Source organism: Pangasianodon hypophthalmus, chromosome 27, assembly GCF_027358585.1.
Source record: "Pangasianodon hypophthalmus isolate fPanHyp1 chromosome 27, fPanHyp1.pri, whole genome shotgun sequence".
In the NCBI taxonomy this organism is placed as follows: Eukaryota; Metazoa; Chordata; class Actinopteri; order Siluriformes; family Pangasiidae; genus Pangasianodon; species Pangasianodon hypophthalmus.
The window spans coordinates 9249414-9269790 of NC_069736.1; the positions used below are offsets into that span (position 1 = coordinate 9249414).

Consider the following 20377-nt stretch of genomic DNA (forward strand, 5'->3'; position numbering starts at 1 on the left):
GCTAACTTCCTCTGAGCCTCTGAGTGTTTATAGCAACAGCAGCCTCTGGAGCTGTAGAGGCAGAGCTTCCAGAGCAACGACTGTGTGCTCTATCCAGAAAACACTCCCATCCTGTGCATTTTTCACTCTTTTCTGTCAACAGAACCAACTGGAAGTTCAATTTCAACGCTGTCTTCCTTTCAGAGACTCACATATTATTTCCATATAGATATATTGATCACTGAGACTCTAGTGATTCATTGAAGAATCATATTTGGCAGTGATTCATTTAAATGATTCATTTCAGAAGCACAGGACAATTTATGTATTCCTTGATTTGGCTCTAATACATTTTAAAGGGACTGTTATAAGCAGCACAGACTGAAAGTTCTAGCACAGAGAATAATACATGACTTTTAATTAATAAATGACTTTTTGCTTTTTTTCTGAAAAGGATAGACCACTATCCACCTATCCACAAAGGCACTAAATTAAATGCATTTTAAAGGAATATTGTATCCCAATGAACAAGAGAAACATGTCTAGAAATAGCTTAATAGCTTCATAACTACTTTGTGTAAAAAAAAAAAAAAATCCAATTAACTGTTATTAAGTATTGCATTTCAATATAATTTCCAAACTGACGTATACAAACACGTGACAAATTAAAGGAATGAACAGTGGCTGTTACGCTGTGTTGGGCATTTTGTTGATATGTTTTGCATATCAACCACGTTGTCCCCTTAGAGTTGTTCTGACTGATCTCCGTTATCCTATGATGAAAGATTTGGGAGTGGTCTTTTCCAGGATGATAATGCTCCCGTCCTCTGAATGGTTTAATGACAAATAATATGCTGTGAAAATTTTGCATTGTCGTGTTAGTCAGCACTCTCCAACACCACCAGCATTAAAACACCAACTGAGGGAATGTCGTATGGAAGAGCATTGTTCATTCCTCCAGTACAGTTCCAGAGACTTGTAAAATCAATATTATGTCACATTGAATCTCTTCTGGTGGCTTATGATAGTCCAACACCTTACTAACACAAATTATGCTATTTTTACTCTTTTAATTCATCACCCTATCCGTAGTTTTTCATGCTTATTCAATAATATTATACATTAGTCTTGTAAAGACCCACAGTGGTTTTAAATCCATTAACATTTTTCTACATCTGTCTCTGTTGTTCTTATCAGTAATGAAAAATTTCTTGAAACCATCTGCCTTGCATCATTCTCTGTAGCTGTACTGTTGAGAATCTGTAAAATTTGTACTGGCTGCAGTCCAATAAAACGTCTTGTGTTCAGGAAGAGGCTGCCTTAGCGGGCATCCTGACATGCTGACATAATAGCTATCCCAATCGGAAAGCAGCCTAAGGACGGATGTCTTCTAGGGCTTCTTATTTTGGGAAAAAAAAAAAAACATTGCAGAATTGCATGAACCCTTGGCAGCAAAGTCAAGCTGGTAATTCTGCTCACTTAAGATTCAATGCCATTGAAGAAACATGGCAGACAGAAATAACACACTTTTTCAGTTAAAATGCTGCCCAGTGAGAACAGGTACATTAAACAAGGTACTTCTTTCAGTATTATATTAGGGTAGGATCATAAGTCATGATTAAAGGTTTGGAAATATTTGGAAATTTTTAAATTGCCACCTCCTACAGTAATGATCTAGCATGAATAGATAGTAACTAAGTAGGTAAGTAGGTACTAATGAGGCTATTTGATGTGATATCTAAGTAAATAAGGAATAATTTCTTGCATGTACCTATACACAATCATAGACTCTTGCTTAGCTAATGATTAAAAATGGCTAAATTCCTGCTTACAACAATTTGGTGGTCATTTCACCATGTAAGTGAATATATTTCATAGAGGATAATATAGCAGGTCCATATCATTCTGTTTAAAATGTAGTCAGCTGCTGTAACCATAATAAATAGCATATGTTTTGTTATAGCTGCAGAGATAAAAACATCCACTTATTGTACTTGCTGTATTTTTACAGTTTGGATCACTGTGCTGCGAAGCTAAATCCCTCCACCCACCTTTTCATCATGTCTCCAGTTTTCTCATCTCCCAAATACATGAGTGGCTCCACTCTACTCAGCCCTTTCCGCCAGTATGACCCGTATGATCCTTATGGTCCCTATAACCCCTACGACCACAGCCAGTCTTTTATCTCTCAAGGTCATCCTCAGCCCTCCAGATACTCGCCCTCCACATCACGCTACTTCTTCCCCAGTTCATGCCCAGCCCAAGTAGCCCTCTCCCTCCCTAATGAGCGAGGGCGAGCTGTGCCCCGTGCCAACCCCCATGAAACTTTCCGCAGTGAGAGCTCAGGCCGCATACAGGTCAAAGGTCAAATCCCACGGTTGAATGGGGTACGACGTCGGTCACCATCGCAGGGGTGGCACCGCTCAGTGAACCAGTTGGACCTGGCGCAGGAACTGGCAATGGTGGAGCTGTGTGGGCACAGCGAGGGTGGAAAAGGACCATTAAGGGCGGTTTCTTTCGGGGAGAATACCAGTCGGGCATGTGGCAGCTGCTCAGGGCCATTCTACTGGAGCTCAGAGGTGAGAATTATTAGCCTAAATAGTTTTAATATGCTCTCTCTCTCTCACTCTCTCTCCCTCTCTCTCTCTCAAACACACACACTCGACACACACTCACACACACCCCATCTGACTTTTTTACTAAATGGTATGCTCTCTGATCAACAGAAACCCAAACAAACACACCCCAAACACAATAGCTTTGTACATTTATACAAACACAAGACATTTCCATGTAATTAATGCTAAAACTGTAAGTCTCCTGACTCATCATTTCTTTTGATTAATAGATAGTAATTGCTGTATTTATATTTATAGAGAAGTTATCGTTAAATAATCTAATCTCACCATTAGTGATATGATTAAAATTTATGGAAAAATACACACACAACACCCTTTCGCATGCTCTGACTGCCTCCTGCTGGGAGGTTTGAGTGCACAGGTGGGAGTGTAAATAAGTGATGGAGGGAATATCAAGGACTAAAACCACATTTTTATTCATATTTCCAAAATATGTCTCTGGTAACATGATTTTTAAAACCACAATCTCTCTACTGAGCTTTGATTTTCATTTTAGAAATGGTGTTGTTCTGCTTTTAGTTTAAACCAGGTCATTTTTATGGTTGAATATATCTTTCTGAAATACTTACAGTTGGCTCAAAATATTAGCACCCTTCTTGAAAATGAGCAAACGTTAATATTTATATATTAGTGGTGTCTACCTGTATCCAGTTGTATGGTTAGACAATAAATGTCGCTGTTGTTGGGAGGCCTCACAGCAAAAATGGCAGAACAGATTAGTCCTGCTGTCATGAGGAGTGAGGAACTGCCTGTGCAAGAAGGGCAATTGTCAGAGAAGTGCCCTAGAGGCTAGCTACAACACTGTTGGAGTTACAGAGTTCGTGTGTGTTGGGTGTTGTAGACCATGGCAGCCATTTCTGTAGGTTGTGAAGCAGGTTAGGAGTTGTGGTTCACGGCGGCTGTTTCGTAGGCCGCGATGCATTTTGGGGATTGTAGTGTGACAGATTCTGGTGTTGATTTGACATATATTCTCAGATTTGTGCATGTGAGCTGTCGTGTTCAATTCAGATAACATGTCTGAATTGGGGTTTAAATATGGAGAGAGCCAGTGCAAAACCCAGATTTTATTTCAGCAACCAATTCTATGATTTGGATTCAGATTTGGGGTCATTATTTTGTTGAAAGATCAATCTAAGGGCTAAAATCTTCCTGGCAGTGACAACTCAGCTGGGCTAAAATATGATTAGTATTAAACAGAAATCTTGATGTTTAAAGAAAATGACACACTGTGAGAAGAGAGCACTCACTTTGTAGTGGACATCATACAAAACAATTGCTTTTAAAATGCAATTTATTTTATAATTGACTTTATATCCTATGACTTAATGTTACCTAACATGTCACTTCAGATCCAGTTTGTGCATATAGCTTCTTTCCCCTTTGTTTCAAAGGCTTGTTGTTTAAGAGCTTTAAGATGATTTGGCTTCAGACAGCTAAAAGAAACTACAAACAAGTTAGGACTCGCAAGTTTCACACTCGCATGTCACACTTTCTTGCAAGCACACTTGGGGTTAAACCCTAATTAACACTCAGGGCCCTTCCTTCTACCTTTAATAATAAATCTTACACTTATACTGTACATGCATGCACAAACACGCATATGCAAACTCAGACATAAAAACTAGTGTTTGTTGATGTCACGCTGTTTGTATAAAATGTGCTCACCTGGCACATTGACACACCTGGGTACGTGTTAATGTGTTAATAGGGACATTTTGTGCTGAGAACATTTTGTGCATAGTTCTGATTTTGCTGCCCTATCAGTAAGCCTTGTAATGATACAAACTGATCACCAGAGGACGCTCAATTCTATGAGTGGATGCTGGTGAATCCTGTGAAGTGCAGACTGTGCTAAAAGATTACAACATCTCAAAAAACCCAAAAACAAAAATTCAAGATCTGCAAGTACAATAATAAGTATCAAATTCCACACATGTTGCAAATGCAAATAGTAAGGACTAAATAAAATCATTCTCATCATTTTCCTTTTTTCTTTTATGCAGTTCTTTGTGAATTTTGCTGATTTATTTTCTTTTTTTTTTTTTATGGACGTTTTCTGTCTTTTGGCACATTTTTTTTTTTACACTTTGGAAGCAGACATACACGTTAAATGCCCATTGGTCAGCTGGAGTCTAGGGTAACCCTTTTTATTAACCCTCTTAATTTTGTTCAATATTTTCTTGGCACACCCAAATGGCTGACAATTAAAATCAATTTCTGACCAAGACTGATACTGAAAAAAATGATCAAATTTTCCCAGCTTAGTGTTTAGCCTTATACAGTAACATTGGAACATTTGTGCATATTGTAAGACTTAATTAACTAGTGTTACTGGTATGTCACTGGAAGATATTTATAACAGACTACGTTATAGAATAAACTAATTAATGCATAGTATTACAATCATTACTTTTAATAATGTATTCTTTAAAATGATTTACAAAAATACAGAGGGTTTTATGAGTATGTTCTCTTGAAGGGGGAATGTACTTCATAGGGTATGGTACCTATGCCCACAGGCTGACTGAACAATGTATCACTTAAATAGAATAGAAAACACTGCATTACGAACAAATATTCTCATTTTTCAAGATAAAGTCGTGGCATTCTTCTTCTTGACTGAATGAACACAAATGGATCCTGCAAATGAAGTTAAACTTTTGTGTCACACTTTACTAAATATGGATGTTGTATTGTTGATGCTAAGGTAAATATTGACATTTATGTTGGTTTTTTTGTATCAATGTGAATTTTGCCAAGAACATTACACTTATCACATTAACATTACAGTTATCTAATCAGCCAATCATGTGAAGTCAAGTGCTTCAGTTAATGTTCTCATCAACCATCAGAATGGGGAAAAAGTGTGATCTCTGTGACTTTAACCGTGGCATGGTTGTTGGTGCCAGATGGGCTGGTTTGAGTATTTCAGAAACTGCTGATCTCCTGGGAATTTCACACACAACGGTCTCTAGAGTTTACACAGAATGATGTGAAAAACAGCTGTGTGCTAAGGGTCTGCAGGCTGAAACAATTTGTTGATGAGAGAGATCAGACGAGAATCAACAGACTGGCCTGAGCTAACAGGAAGTCTATAGTAACTCAAATAAGCACTCTGTATAATCATGGTGAGCAGATAAGCATCTCAGAATCTGGCATACATCTCGCACCAACAACCATGCCATGGTTAAAGTCACACAAATCACACGTCTTCCCCATTTTGATGCCTGGTGTGAGCATTAACTGAAGCTCTTGACCTGTATCTGCATGATTTTATGCATTGTGCTGCTGCCATCTGATTGACTAACTGGATAACTGCATAAATGAGCAGGTGTACAGGTGTTCCTATTAAAGTGGATGGTGAGTATAGGTTTGGGCTTCTGTAAGCATAATTTTGTTGTACTGTACATGAGTGGTACGGTGGTGTACTGGATAGCATTGCCACCTCAAGCTCCATGGTCTCCAGTTCGATCCTAAGATCCTAAGATCGAACTGCGTGTGTAGGGTTTCTTTGCATGTTTTCACCACATCTTTGCAAGTTTTCTCTGGGTTCTCTGGTGTGAATGAGTGTGTGAATGTGTGTATATGGTGTCCTGCTGACTCGCCTGGTGTCTGATCCCGGATGAGTTCTCCCAGCTTGACCCTGACCCTGACCCTGACCGTGACCCTGACAAGGATAAAACAGGTACTGAAGATGAATGTATAGTGATACAGATACAATGGGATTTTCATCTAATTATTAGCTAATCAGGTAAGAGATTTGGATTAAAATATAGCAAGGTAGAGCTACGTGATATAGTCTTAAATTTTGCACAGTGAATGGAAACAGCATTTAGTATGTGGGCTTTCATTGTTCTGTTCTTTTAAGAAAAAAAAAGAATGAAAAAATATAGAACCCTCCTTTGGAAATTTGTGCAGCAGTGTTTCTAAATGAAAAAAAAAGCAGTCCAAAGCAGTGACCGTTCTCCTCTAGTCACCTGAACTTGGCAGAACCACTATGTCTTTTTTTTTTTCCAGTGGTTCCAGGAAACATATGAAAAATGCCAAGCTTCAATAATGTTCAGTACTGTTCCAGTATGTTCAGTGTGTTCCAGAAAAGATTAGTCTGGATCAGAATAGCAGCAGAACTCGCTTACTCCCAGAATCTCAGCACCTGAATACATTTTACTCAGCTGATACAATAAAAGAATGCATTTCGTGTTGGTGCACAGCACAGGCTTCACTAGAGGGCAGTCTTTGTTTATTGACGCTGCCACCAGACTTAAAACCTCTCTTGGAAGAAATGACACACTGCTGTACGAAATTAATAATTATACCTAAACAGACAAGAGGAAAATACAGTATGGTATAACTATACATTTATATAATGCATGTAAATAGACCTTGTATGTAAGTATACCTGACATAGATTGTCTTACAAAACAAATGATCATCTAATTAATAGAATAAATCCAATGCTATTGGCTTTCATGCCATCAGCTTGAATTGGGCAGAGATACTATGTCTTTTACAGACATTCCAAGAAATAATTGTACAGTGCCAGACTTGGCCAGTTTCAGCACGGTTAGTGTCCGGAAGTGTCCACCTTAGACAAGACTGAGTCAGTGTCACAGGCTCTGACTGAATACCCCAGAACTCTAGATTTAACTGTTTAAGTTTTTTTTTGTGCATTCCTGCAAAATTCAAAGGAGGGTTTAATGCATGGCTTTCATTATCATATACTATGCATTATTGTAACCTTATCAGAGAATAATTTACACATTAGCCACAGTAGTTAATGATAACACAGGCTGAACTCATTTTAACCCATGTTATCACTACCTAATGCATTTAAAGTGCTTAATGATGATGTTGAGCAATACTTAAGCTATCTATCACCCATCTATCAAGGTATTGCTTTTACAATGCTATTGTGCCTCCCTGTGGCTTGTCAAAGGTTGTATAAGAGAATAATATCATATATTTTAAGTTGTTCAATTTCAATTCAATTAAATTTTATTTGTATAGCACTGTTAACAGTGGACATTGTCACAAAGCAGCTTTATAGAAATAAATACATCCAAATTAAATTAAATCGAAATAAATTGTAAATATGTGAATTTATCCCTAATGAGCAAGCCAGAAGCGACAGTGGTGAGGAAAAACTCCCTGAGATGAGATGAGGAAGAAACCTTGAGAGGAACCAGCCTCAAAAGGGAAACCATCCTAATCTGGGTGCTAACGAATAGTGCAATTATAAATAGTCCGGTTTGTTAAACCTATTCACTGTCTCTGATGGAGTCCTGAGTACAGAGCTGCTCGTGGCAACCGCAGCCCCAAAGTTATATAATTATATAGTTTGTAATATTGTAGGGTGATATTTCATGACACTGAGGCAAAATATGGCTTTTAATGGGCTCTTGAAACTTATAGACAGTACCACTGTGGATTTGGCCAGCAGTAAAAGTGGCTTGTTCCCAGAATCTCGGATTGTGGAGATTATGTGTTCGCAGTCATGTGGAAATAAATCTGGAATGAGGCCACTGGTCTGACCTGGGTGTTTATTCTGGCCAGCAATCAAGCAACAGGGTCTGAAACATGACCAGGATTACGTGAGATGTTATGTAAAAGGCACCCTGCAACTTTAGAGTTGGAGTGCAAATTTCCAAAGGCTTCATAAGCCTGGAAGAGCATTTAAATGTGTTTATTTTTAAATATTTTTGATGTGTTTAGTGATTCTGGTGCTAAATTTTTCTTGTGAGAAGTTAGCGGTGGTATGCCATGCTGATGTCACAGGGGGATATTGCTAGCACAGTTACAGTGGCATTTAATAGAAAAAAAAAATTAAATGATCTCAAAGATAGGTGGTAACGCTCAGATTTCCTGGTTAGGTCCTTAAAAAAAATAGAGCAAGAAAGCTTCTTTTCTCACGCACCATTTGTCAGCAACATTCACAGTCATGTTAATGAGAAATCCAATGTAGAAGTAGTGACGTTAATGCAAAGATAGACTCAAAATTCCAGAATGCAGTGCAGTCATATGATGCAGTTGCGCTGAATTACAGCAGAGACTTGGCTTGGCTAGTTAGCGATATTCAAGATGACAAGCACGATAGAATCGATGGAGGTATTAGCATGAAAGTTGAAGCTTTGGAATCTGTTTTAGTAGAGTGTACGGATAGGGAGGGGTTAGAGCTGGACAGACAAAAGCACTAAAGCACTGCTGGATTGCTCTCTTTAGGTAGAGATGAAGCAAGGCCTTAATCAAGGCGCTGGCTCATTATCAGCAGGTAGTCAAATGGCATTGTGGATAATATAGGAAACCATTAACCAAAGTGAAAATAGAGTGACATGTCAAGATGTTTGAACTAAAAAACTCTGGATTTTATTGCAAAATAAATCTTGGACACCACTGAAGATCACGTTAAATATAAAGTTTAATATGCAAGTCATTCAGGGTGGATTTTTCCTTTAATATCTGCTTTATAATGCAACTGCAAGAATGTTTTCAAGCATGAGGTTCCAGAATGTAGTGGTTAAATCAAACTGTCTTGATCCTTTGTATGTTATTGGAAAGCCTCAACATTGTTATAAAGATACAAAATGGAGCACAACGTGTATCAGTAGCAGTAAGGCACAAGATCTTGGACTCCAGACAAAAACAAGACAAGAAAAAGACAGATTGATTCTGCTAGTCTATGTAAAAAATTCTAAAATATCTCTTCTATAACTATAATCTTTTTCAGCACATTTTCTTATGCTGATACATCTATACTGAGTGATTGCTACTCTGTTGGACATTTTGTACTGACTAATCAGCTCAGTAAGTTACATCACATTTGATTCTTTGCAGCCTGCTCTATAAACCATTGTAGATTAATTATTACAACAGTACATAATGGCAAGACATTTAGAATTTGCTTGGGGTCTTTTTTCATTAATGAATATCATCATTGGACACATTTTCTATTGTTAATCTACATGTTAGCATGGCGTCCACTTTGCGAAGTGGTCTTTCCAGTGTCCAATTTGTGCACGCCTTTTTTTAGTGTTAGAAAACGTGCAGTATTAAGTAACTTTCAGGAACACATTCTGACCAAGTTCACTGGGATCATGTGTGTCTTACAGTAGGGTAAAACATGAGTGGTGCAAATTGTTTTAATTTCATCAACATCCCTGCTATCAAACCTGTATGACATAACATATAAAACTATGCGTTTTCATAATTCTCCTCATTTTCCGTATGTAGTCTAGGGACTTTTTTGTATAAGCAATACACTATATTTGTGTGTATGGGTGTTGCTGGTTGTAACACTTCCCAGGTTCGGGTAGGGAATGAGGAAGCTGGAGGCAGGTTGGAACAACTCAAAAGGTGTTTTACTCTTTATCTTTTACTTTCACTTTTCAGCAGTTTTATTTTATAAATACACGCACGCACAGCTGTGTGCTGGTTGGCTCTCTTGAGGCACTTGTCTCTCTCCTTTTTAACCTCTCCACAGCTCACTGCAACACAGATGGCCTGTCTGAACAGATAGTACCAGAGGGTGAGGACCGTCCATTTGACGGCCAGACACTCCTTCTCTATCGTGCTGTAGTTGGTCTCTCGAATGGAGGGCTTGCGGCGCTCCTCCCCCCCACCACCTGGGACAACATGGCCCCCAACTCCCTCTGTGACGCATCTGTCTGCGAAACAAAAGGGAGACAGAATTCAGGAAAAACTAAAAGTGGCCCACCACAGACTGCAGCATTTACTTGAGCAAAAACCTGCTGGCATGGCTCTGTCCACTGGACCGGATCTGGTGCTCCCATTTTAGTAAGATCAATCAGCGGGCTGGTGACATCCAAATAATTAGGCACAAACCTACGATAATAGCCAGCCAGCCCCAGAAACTGCCTCACATCCTTTTTGGTCTTGGGTCTGGCCCAAGTGGAAACCCACATACCGTACTTCCATCCACCCAATCGCACACTTCCCAGGGTTTGCCGTGAGTCCCGCTTATCTCAGCTATCTCAGAACAGCCCTCAGATGCTGCATGTGCAGCTGCCAATCATTATTATAGACGATAATGTCATCAAGATAAGCAGCGGCATGAGCAGCGTGCGGACGGAGGATTCTGTCCATGAGTCGTTGGAACATCGCGGGGCCCCGAACAACCCAAAAGGAAGGGTCACGAATTGGTGTAGCCCAAATGGAGTGGAAAAGGCCATTTTTTCTCGAGATATTGGAGTCAAGGGGATCTGCCAATATCCCTTTGTCAAATCCAGTGTCGAGTAAATGCGAGCTGCACCTAACCGATCGAGGAGTACATCAATGCGAGGCACTGGGTGTGCATCGAATTTGACTTTTCTAAAGTCCACACAAATCCTGACCCAACCGTCCACTTTGGGAAACAAAACTACTGGGCTGGACCAGTCACTGTGGGACTCCTCAATTAATCCCATATTGAGCATGGCCTTGACCTCATCCCGAACCACCTGTTTGTGCTCGGGTAGACGGTAGGGGTGGCTGCATACCACCACCCCTGGGGGCGTCTCTGTGTGGTGCTCTGTGAGATTAGTGCGACCGTGTAGAGGCGAGAACACGTCGGAAAACTCTCTCTGCAACTTGGCAACCTCTGCGATTTGGGACAGGGATAGGTGGTCTTCATAACGGATCGGAGTGGATTGAGCTGTCGTTTTTAGATTTACCTCCGGTCCCAGCTCCTCCCTCTCTGGCACTACTGTCCCCAAAGCCACAGGACCACCTCTCTCCATGGTTTGAGGAGATTGAGGTGGTAAACCTGCCGCGCCATGCCTCTATCCATTTGCCTCACCTCACAGTCGACGTCCCCAACTTGCCATGTGACCTTAAAGGGTCCTTGCCACTTGGTGAGTAATTTGGAGCCCGACGTGGGTAGCAAAACGAACGTTATCTCCCGGTGCCAACTCCCGTAGCCGAGTACCCCTGCTATACAGCTGAGCTTGATGTTCTTGCGCCTGATGCAAATTCTCCTGTGTCATGTGACTTAAGGTCATCATCGTGAACTAATTTACAAATCATGTTTTTAAGAGTTTGATTATACCATTCGACCAGCCCATCTGTCTGTGGATGGTAAACGCTGGTGCGAATCCATTTAATCCCCAGCAATTTGTAAAGCTCGCACAGTGTTCGTGAAAGACGTACCCTGATCAGTCAGGATCTCTTTTGGGATCCCGACTCGGGAGATAACACAGAAGAGTGCATCCATAACATTATGTGCGGAGATGTTGCGGAGAGGCACTGCTTCTGGGTATCATGTTGTGTAGTCCAGTAGAACTAACACAACGCAATGCCCTCATGCAATTCAGTCTAATGGCCCGAAGAGGTCCAATTCTTTCGAAGGGGACCTCGATTAATGGAAGAGGGTGCAATGGCGCTTTTGGGGTGGCCCGTGGATTCACCAGCTGACATTCACGACATACTGCGCACCACCTGTGAACATTGCTGCGAATGCCAGGCCAATAGAAGCTGGCTATAAGCCAGTTCAATGTTATGTCCTGTCCTAAGTGCCCCGCAAGGATCTCATCGCGTGACTGCTCCAAGGGGAAATCCCTGAGGGGAATCCCCACCAAAAGGGGAGGAGCGGGGCCCTCCCCACTCCCTATGTCACCCTGACGTGGAGCTGACCTCAACGGCCCTGGCACCGCCTCCCCAGCCAATGCTGCGCACATTCCACACCGTCTCTCACTACTGAAGGACCCATCCACAAACATTTCTTTTGCTAATGCTTGAAACCCTGGCCAATTTGTCCCCAGGATTAGTGGATGGGTGACACAAGGACTAAGCACCGCCTCCACAGTGTGTTTTTGTCCCCAGAATTTTAATGATATTAATGAACCAATGGATATTCATGAACATCCCCGTGCACACACCTCATCTTTACCAAATGTGCTTTTCTCAATGCCTCCCCTTGAACTAAGCATTGGTGAATTGAGGTTTGGTTACATCCTGAATCCACTAATGCATGGTATGTACCCCCTTGGACACTCACCAGTATGTGGTACATCCTAGCTCGATCAGGGATGGCTTGTGGCGCATTGGGGATCCGAACCAGCGCCCCCAACTACATCACATGGCACTGGTCCTGGAAGTGCCCGGGCTCCCCGCAACTCCAACATGCCAGACCAGACTTTACTCCCACACCTGCAGCCCCGGATCCACCCACCTGAGGGGAAGAGGAAACAGAGATTGATGGAAGGGGAAGAGACGGGTGTAGGCAACTGGTTTTGGGGGGGTTGACTCCTGTTTCAGTAGTGAATGGGTGTCTGGATTACCCGCTTGCTGAACCAGGCCCTGGGGCAGCTCCTGGTCCTCCACCTGGGCATTGAGCAGGTCCTTGATGCGCTGGTCCTGCTCACAGTGAAGCTGGAGGAGGTTGGGTCTGGTAGTTGGGTTGAGTGCTGGGTCTGGTGGAGGTTGGCGCTGGACATGATTAAACTACAAAATGTTCATTTGTCTGTATAACAAACTCTTAAATAACACTAATGCTGATTGTCTATTGAATACAGACATTTTGTACGTATGGTAAGAGTTTTAGAGCATGATCTTTGTTTGTATGTTTCAGTTTTATAGAGATTGTTCAGTAAAGTTTTCAATTGAACTTGCCTTATTATAAGTCTTACTGGAGGAGCCTGTTAACTGTTTGCCAAGCTAGCACACATATAGTGAGGGCAAAATACTGATCATTTTATGTACAATGAAAAGTAGGACAGAATCCAGTCCATGCATACAGCTACTAAGGGATCAGACAGTGATGCATGCTCATAGACTGAATTTCCATTAGTTGAACATGAAAAACAAACATCCCTAGTTAAACACACAGACACATGAAGTCTACCACACAGAGAGAAAACCATAGCTGAATACAATGGTGAATGAAGTGCTACAAACAAAGCAGAAAGTCATACTATAAATATAGTTTTAATGTTTTCTATAGCTTGGTTGCACTTTAATTTTCAATTGGTTTTTATAGTCAATATGTAGTACCTTTTTGCAGTTCCATATGCTATGCAGATATTGTTTCTAGGTACAGTGTAGGCAAGTGACTCATTTGTCATCCGGAAGGGAATCCTAAGCCTGTATATTTTGGTTATTAATGCTTTTTTTGGGAAGTGTACCAATACCACACATGCTAGATCGCAGTGCTTGGACAGGTCACTAGAAGCATGAAGATGATCCATTTTTGGAATTCTAGAGTTCCAAATGACTAAAGGACTTTAAACATTTCTAACGTTTCCACAGAAATGTTTACAACACAAGCCTCAACTAGTCCTCATAAGGGTGGACACCCTGATAAGAAGACAACTCAGATGATATGACTCACTTAAAGGGTTATAGTTTCATGTTTGGTTGCTATTAGTAGCAGTAAAAGTGTAGATTATTATTATTATTGTTTGCAATTATGCAATGGAGATGAAGAATCTGAGAAGAATGTTGGGCTGCAAGTGCTGTGCCCCATTCCTCATAACTGAGCTAACTTATGAGTCAGGAATGATATTTTAAAGTAATATGGGGATGGAAATGAGCTGAACCTGTGGGCTGACCCTTCCTTTGATTTGCATCAGGTCCTAATTCTTAGAAAACACCCTCTCTCATCTGCATTCCAAAGACACTTTGTCACTCCGGAAGTGATTCCCTTGCAAAGTCTTCAATGCTAATGTGTGTACTAACTACATAAAGCTTCAAGTGTTTAATGACAACTGAAGAAGTCACTGTGTATAGGTGAAGAGTCAGTTTTGATGCACCTTGCCCTGTCATTGCCAATCCACTCAATGAGTCATGATTTAGGAGTGACTTTAGACCATTGAAGTTCTTATTGATAGATGAGCCTTAGACCTCACTGATTAGCTAAAAACACTTATCTATGAAGAATTATTATTACAAAGATATGAAATTTTCAATTATGAATTAAGCTATGTCTCAAAGGTCTGAAGGTATAGTACAGTCTAATACAGTCTAATAAGATGCAGTTATCCTGTCTCAGCACTTCTCTAGTTCAACCTAATCATGTCAGCAGACTTTATTATAGGCTTATATCAGCCATAAACTTTACAGACCTACAACTGATTGGAGGAAGGCAGGGCCGTAAAACTTTACAGAGTGCAGTGTCTTGTAAGAGGGGCACTAAATTTGTAAAGTTTAAAGGGGTGCATATTTCAGAACTGAGATAACATCTTAGAAAAAAGATTGGAGGAGTCTGCCAAACGGTTTTAGCAGAATTGAGGATTATTTAGAATTGAATGAGTGAGAGGTCTATTGAAGTGATAGGGTGACATTTACATTACAGCATTTGACAAATGTCCATTTTTGGTTTTGCTGACAAGCATCAGTGTTTTAAATGCAGAGAGCTCTAGAAATCCAATGGAAATAATTTGAAAAAAATTCATGCTGGATCAGTTGCAGGAGTCAGATGGTATTCGTGGAAAGACCTGCCAGTCTCAAGACAAACAGGGACTGAACAAGCACCTGAGTGGCCTCCATGGAGAGAAATGACTGGATCCACCTGATGCTGGACAAAACTGAGTGACCAAATCATGATAGCAGTGTGAGGAGAGAATGATACTTGGCCGTCCAGAACTGCCTCAGACTATGTGTGTTGTCAAATGTTGTGATCCAATGTTGTTCTCCAGAATAGTGGTTCGCCAGGAAGATCACAAGATCTTGACATGGGGAACCATCTCCAGGGATTTACTGCAGTTCAGTCTTGCTGAGATTTACTTCCAGGTGATGAGCTGGAAGTGGAAATGCAACTGCCTCGAAGCATGCTTACTTAATAGTCCAAAAAGTTAAGCTAATCATAAGGAAGAGTTATGGCACATGTGTCAAACACAAGACTTGTTTTATATGGCCTGCATGAACTTGAAAAAAATAATACTTAAGTGGCCCATAGTACACTACTGCTCAACTCTTTCACACTATCCAGAATTCAAAGCACATACATAGCATAGCCATCCGAAGGTAGTTACGTAAACTGCTGTATATACATATAGAAGCTGGTTTCTACGGCGGCTAACTTGACTGCGGTCTGAAATGTGGGTTAAAATCTATGACTCTGTGCTGCACTTGATGTAAATCACAATGATTGAGAAGCATGCCATGTGCTGTACTGGCAGTGGCAGAACAAGAAATTAATTTTGGAGGGATAAGGAAGTATAGAAAATAAATGTTTTCCTGGTCTGTACATTTAAATTGGTAAGTGTGATTGACTGATGGGTGGGCTCATGCGTTTTAGATGGATGTCAGATAACAGTAGGAGCAGTAATAAAATGAGTTTCTTATTTAGCATAATCATTTAGCCTAATCAAGGAATAGTCAACTGTCAAACAATCTTTCCCTATTAATAACATTGCATTGAAATACATTTATTACACTATAAAAGATTAAATAGTATGTTAATAATAGGTGGAAATTACACCTTACATTATAAACCCTGATCCAATTTTCTTACAATACAATATATTGATATTGCAGAGGTTTGATTTGTTGTCATTACAAAATAAATGTATTAAAATTTAATATTTTATTTTTGTCAGTATCATCTTGTGAAGTCTCTATTGGGAAATGTCTCGTGTCATGGCCTTAGTGTATTGTTTCATGCCTAATGATTAGTGATATTGACTATGTGAAAGAGCCTCCTGGTTTGTACACAGTATGTGTGCTCTGGGCCCCAGACCAAGTTTAATTATGTATAATATTGTGTTTTACATACAGTATATGACAGAATTCATGCAGATTACTTTGCTAACGTTACTTATTGTGAATTAATTGTATATTGAAAATGACAGTTAAGGGAACCTGGAAAGTGTTACCAATATATCAATACTCTATATCCCATTGAATTTTTTCCAGACTTACCAGACTCAAAACAGAACCCATCCTTATCTGGGTGACACTGGATAGTGTGATTATAAATAATTTCTTTTCTATAACTGTATACTCTGTACTATACTATGCTAATTGTGTTAAGAGGAACTTGTGAGCTTATGAGCAACTTATGAGTATGAGCATCAGAGTCATTTCTGAATTCATTATAGCTTTAACTTCTTAAGTCTATCGTATCAAACTGAATTATTAACTGTTCGGTGAAGGAGACTTGAGTGCAAACTGATCTTAGAAATTGCAGTCCTAAGGCTATCCAAGGAAGAACATCCACAGTCATTCTTATGGCTTCTATGTGGTACCGTCCACAGTAATCTCATGGTGATCTGTACATATTGTTTGCAGGCAGATTGTGCTTTAAATGATTAAATAATAAATTCATATCATCACTGCTCCTACTGCTGTCTGACATCCGTCTTAAATGCATGAGTGCATCACACTTACCAATTTAATTATACAGATGAGAAAAACAATAGTGATTTTATTTTGTATATTTTCTCATTCCTCCGAAATTAGTTTTATTAGCTTCTGAATAGTTTTAGATGAGTGTAACTTACATCAAGTGCAGTTTCAGTATTATTTTTTCCAAGTTCAGTGGGCCAAATGAAATGAGGCATGAGAGCCTTGTACTTGACACATGGGCCTTAAGCTTCCTTCTGATTAGCAAAACTTTTTGGACTGTTAAGTTCTTGCAAACTTCGTACTCTGTATGCTACTACCTCTGGTGCTGCTGCCTAGTGTGTAGGTAGAGCTCATAATGAATATTAAATGGAAATATTGTGAGGCACGATATGAGCAGCAAATTCGCTTTGCCAGTATTTTGTATCATAATATTTGAGACAACGAAATTCTGTCTCATGCCTAATATGCATACACAAATATACAAGGATATTTTTCGACCATTGGACTGAAATATGCTAAGAAATTTTCAGGTTTATTAAGATATTTTTTTTTCTCCAAAGTGCAACTGCAGTGCATTCTTCAAGCAGCCTATTGCTTGTAATGTCAATGATAATGAGTTCCCCCTGTGGCCGTACTGCCCCAAAATATATATTTTTCAGCCTCACTTGATCTCAAAATATAACTGCGTTATTGATAATGGCATTCATGACTCCAGTGGCATCACCACATCTCAGCTAGAGGCCTTTGCTGGAACAGTTCACGCTACAGGCTTCATTCTCCATCACTCCATCCTGCCTCTGGTCCATTAGGCAAGCCATTAGAGCAAAGAGCTTTAAGTCAGTGGGTCTCTGTTATGTCATTGCCAGAAATTTGCTCTGGTATTTGTAGAAGGCAGCCTCTGCTGCTGATGTGAAGCTAGTCTTGTGATTTCTCTTAACGCAGATTATGTTTTTTGTTTTTTTTTTTACAAATAGGAGCCATGGCAATTTCTGAAGGCTCTGATTGGCTAAGATTGAATAAGGTGACAAGGTGGTCAAGCGGCTGACAGCTCTTGTGATGAGGAGTTTGTTGTATTCACCACATTTCTACCATTCATTTCATTCCCCACATTCCTACCTTTACATTCCTACCATACCATTCCTACATCTACTAAAGTTGAAATGCCAGTTTTACAGACACCTGTGTGTACTGTGCAGCAGCACTGCACAGGCATATAGCACGTGTTCATTGCATGATGCTGGGCGGATACTAATCTTATCATTGTCCCGATGTCAATCTTATCATCAACTTGGCAGGTCTTTATGAACATGTACAGGTATCAAGGTCGCTGAATATTGCAGTTGGACCTCAGTAGGCCTCCATAAATTTGATCTCTTACATGGACTCCTAAAATCTGGAGTTTCATAATCTGAGAAAATGGACATTATTTTTTAGAATACAGCAGTGTTTCCTAATAACACTATAATGATGTTGTTTCCATTAGTGACCAGGTTTTCTGTACTTCAGTAATTACGATGCTGAAATTGCTTTTGTCAATATTAGATGACCTGCCCTTGGTTCTTAGAAATTAATATCAAACATTGTGATATAACTTATTAGCTTCTAATTCATGCAGAAATTGAAACCACATGGCTCCTTTTTACCAACCTATCATATACCATATTTTTTTTTAGGTACTACATTCATTTCCTCATAAAAGTGAAATCAAAATCACTTCTCTTTAATCACTATCATTATCTATTTTGGTTGCTGGTCCTTTCCTGACAATAATGAGAATCCTTCTGTCAGTCAGTAAAAATCCTCACTCTGGTGCTCTTGTACCTACAGTGCTCTATACCAGTGTTTCTCAACTCCAGTCATGGGGATTCACTATCTGGTACAGTTTCAAGCTTTGCTAATACTCACTACATTAGCTGATCCCTTTAGGTCAGGTGTGTTGCACATTGGGAAAAACCCCACTGTAAAAGACTAAAGGACTATAGCTGAGAAGCCATGGTCTGCATATGAGTAGCATATGACTTGAAAAACAACCTTGAGCATTTGAGCACACATTTACTTTAAGTTCATTAAAGTCAAAGTCACGCCTTGAGGGAGCATCTCAACATTCTTTTTATTTTTGAATAATCAGCTGATACACAAAGTATGTGGAGCAGGTGCCTTTGGACTGACTTGTTTCCATAGATGTAGATCTGCATTGTGTGCATAACTGTAGTCAGCAAAGTGGTCTCTGAGTGTGATAGCCTTGCATTCTTATGCAATATTCATAAGAGCCACTGGCTACATGTACAGACTTAATATTTCCTGTAATATGACAGTATTCCAATGAGGACACATAGGATTTGTGAATAAAACTGCAATCCACTTATTCGATCTGCCTTTAGGAAATGTTGTATACAGTTGATTAACCTTGCTATCCAAGTTAATATACATCGATCAGCCATAACATTAAAACCACCTGCATAATATTGTGTAGGTCCTTTTTGTATCACCAAAACAGTTCTGACCCGTCGAGGCATGGACTCCACAAGACTTCTGGAGGTATGCTGAGGTATCTGGCACAAAGAGCAGCAGATCCTTTAAATCCTGTAAGTTGCGAGTTGGGCCCTCCATGTATCAGACTTGTTTGTCCAGCACATCCCACAGATGCTCAATCGGATTGAGATCTGGGGAATTTGGGGGCCAAGTCAACACATTGAACTCTTTGTCATGTTCCTTGAACCATTCCTGAACAATTTTTGCAGTGTGGCACATTATCCTGGAAATGGAATATTGGAATACCGTTGCCATGAAGGGGTGTACTTGGTCTGCAACAATGTTTAGATAGGTGGTACGAGTCAAAGTAACATCCACATGAATGCCAGGACCCAAGGTTTCCCAGCAGAACATTGCCCTGAGCATCACACTGCCTCTGCCAGCTTGCCTTCTTCCCACTGTGCATCCTGGTGCCATCTCCTCCCCAGGTAAGCAACACACACGCAGCCGGTGATCCACATGATGTAAAAGAAAATGTGATTCCTCAGACCAGGCCACTTTCTTGCCCATTGTAGGTGCTTTTGGCAGTGGATAGGGGTCAGCATGGGCACTCTGACCGGTCTGTGGTTATGCAGCCCAATATGCAGCAAGCTGCAACGCACTGTGTGTTCTGTCACCGTTCTATCATAGCCAGCATTAACTTTTTCAGCAATTTGTGCTATAGTAGCTCTTCTGTGGGATCGGACAAGACGGGCTATCCTTCACTCCCCACATGCATCAGTGAGCCTTGGGCGCCCATGACCCTGTCACCGGTTCACTGGTTGTCCTTCCTTGGACCACTTTTGGTAGGTTCTAACCACAGCATACCGGGAACACCACACAAGACCTGTCGTTTTGGAGATGCTCTGACTCAGTTGTCTAGCCATCACTATTTGGCCTTTTTCAAAGTTGCTTAGATCCTTACCCTTGCCTGTTTTTCCTGCTTCCAACACATCAACTTCAAGAAGTGA

General features: G+C 40.3%; 1 protein-coding gene across 1 annotated transcript in view; it reads left to right on the plus strand.

Moving 5' to 3' along the window:
• Positions 1-20377, plus strand: part of usp2b (ubiquitin specific peptidase 2b) — a 45530-nt gene that overhangs the window by 318 nt on the left and 24835 nt on the right. Inside the window, exon 2 of the mRNA XM_026921944.3 lies at positions 1991-2558. Within this exon, the coding sequence (XP_026777745.3) occupies positions 2040-2558 (519 nt within the window). The 5' untranslated portion in view covers positions 1991-2039. The remainder of the gene's footprint in view (positions 1-1990; positions 2559-20377) is intronic.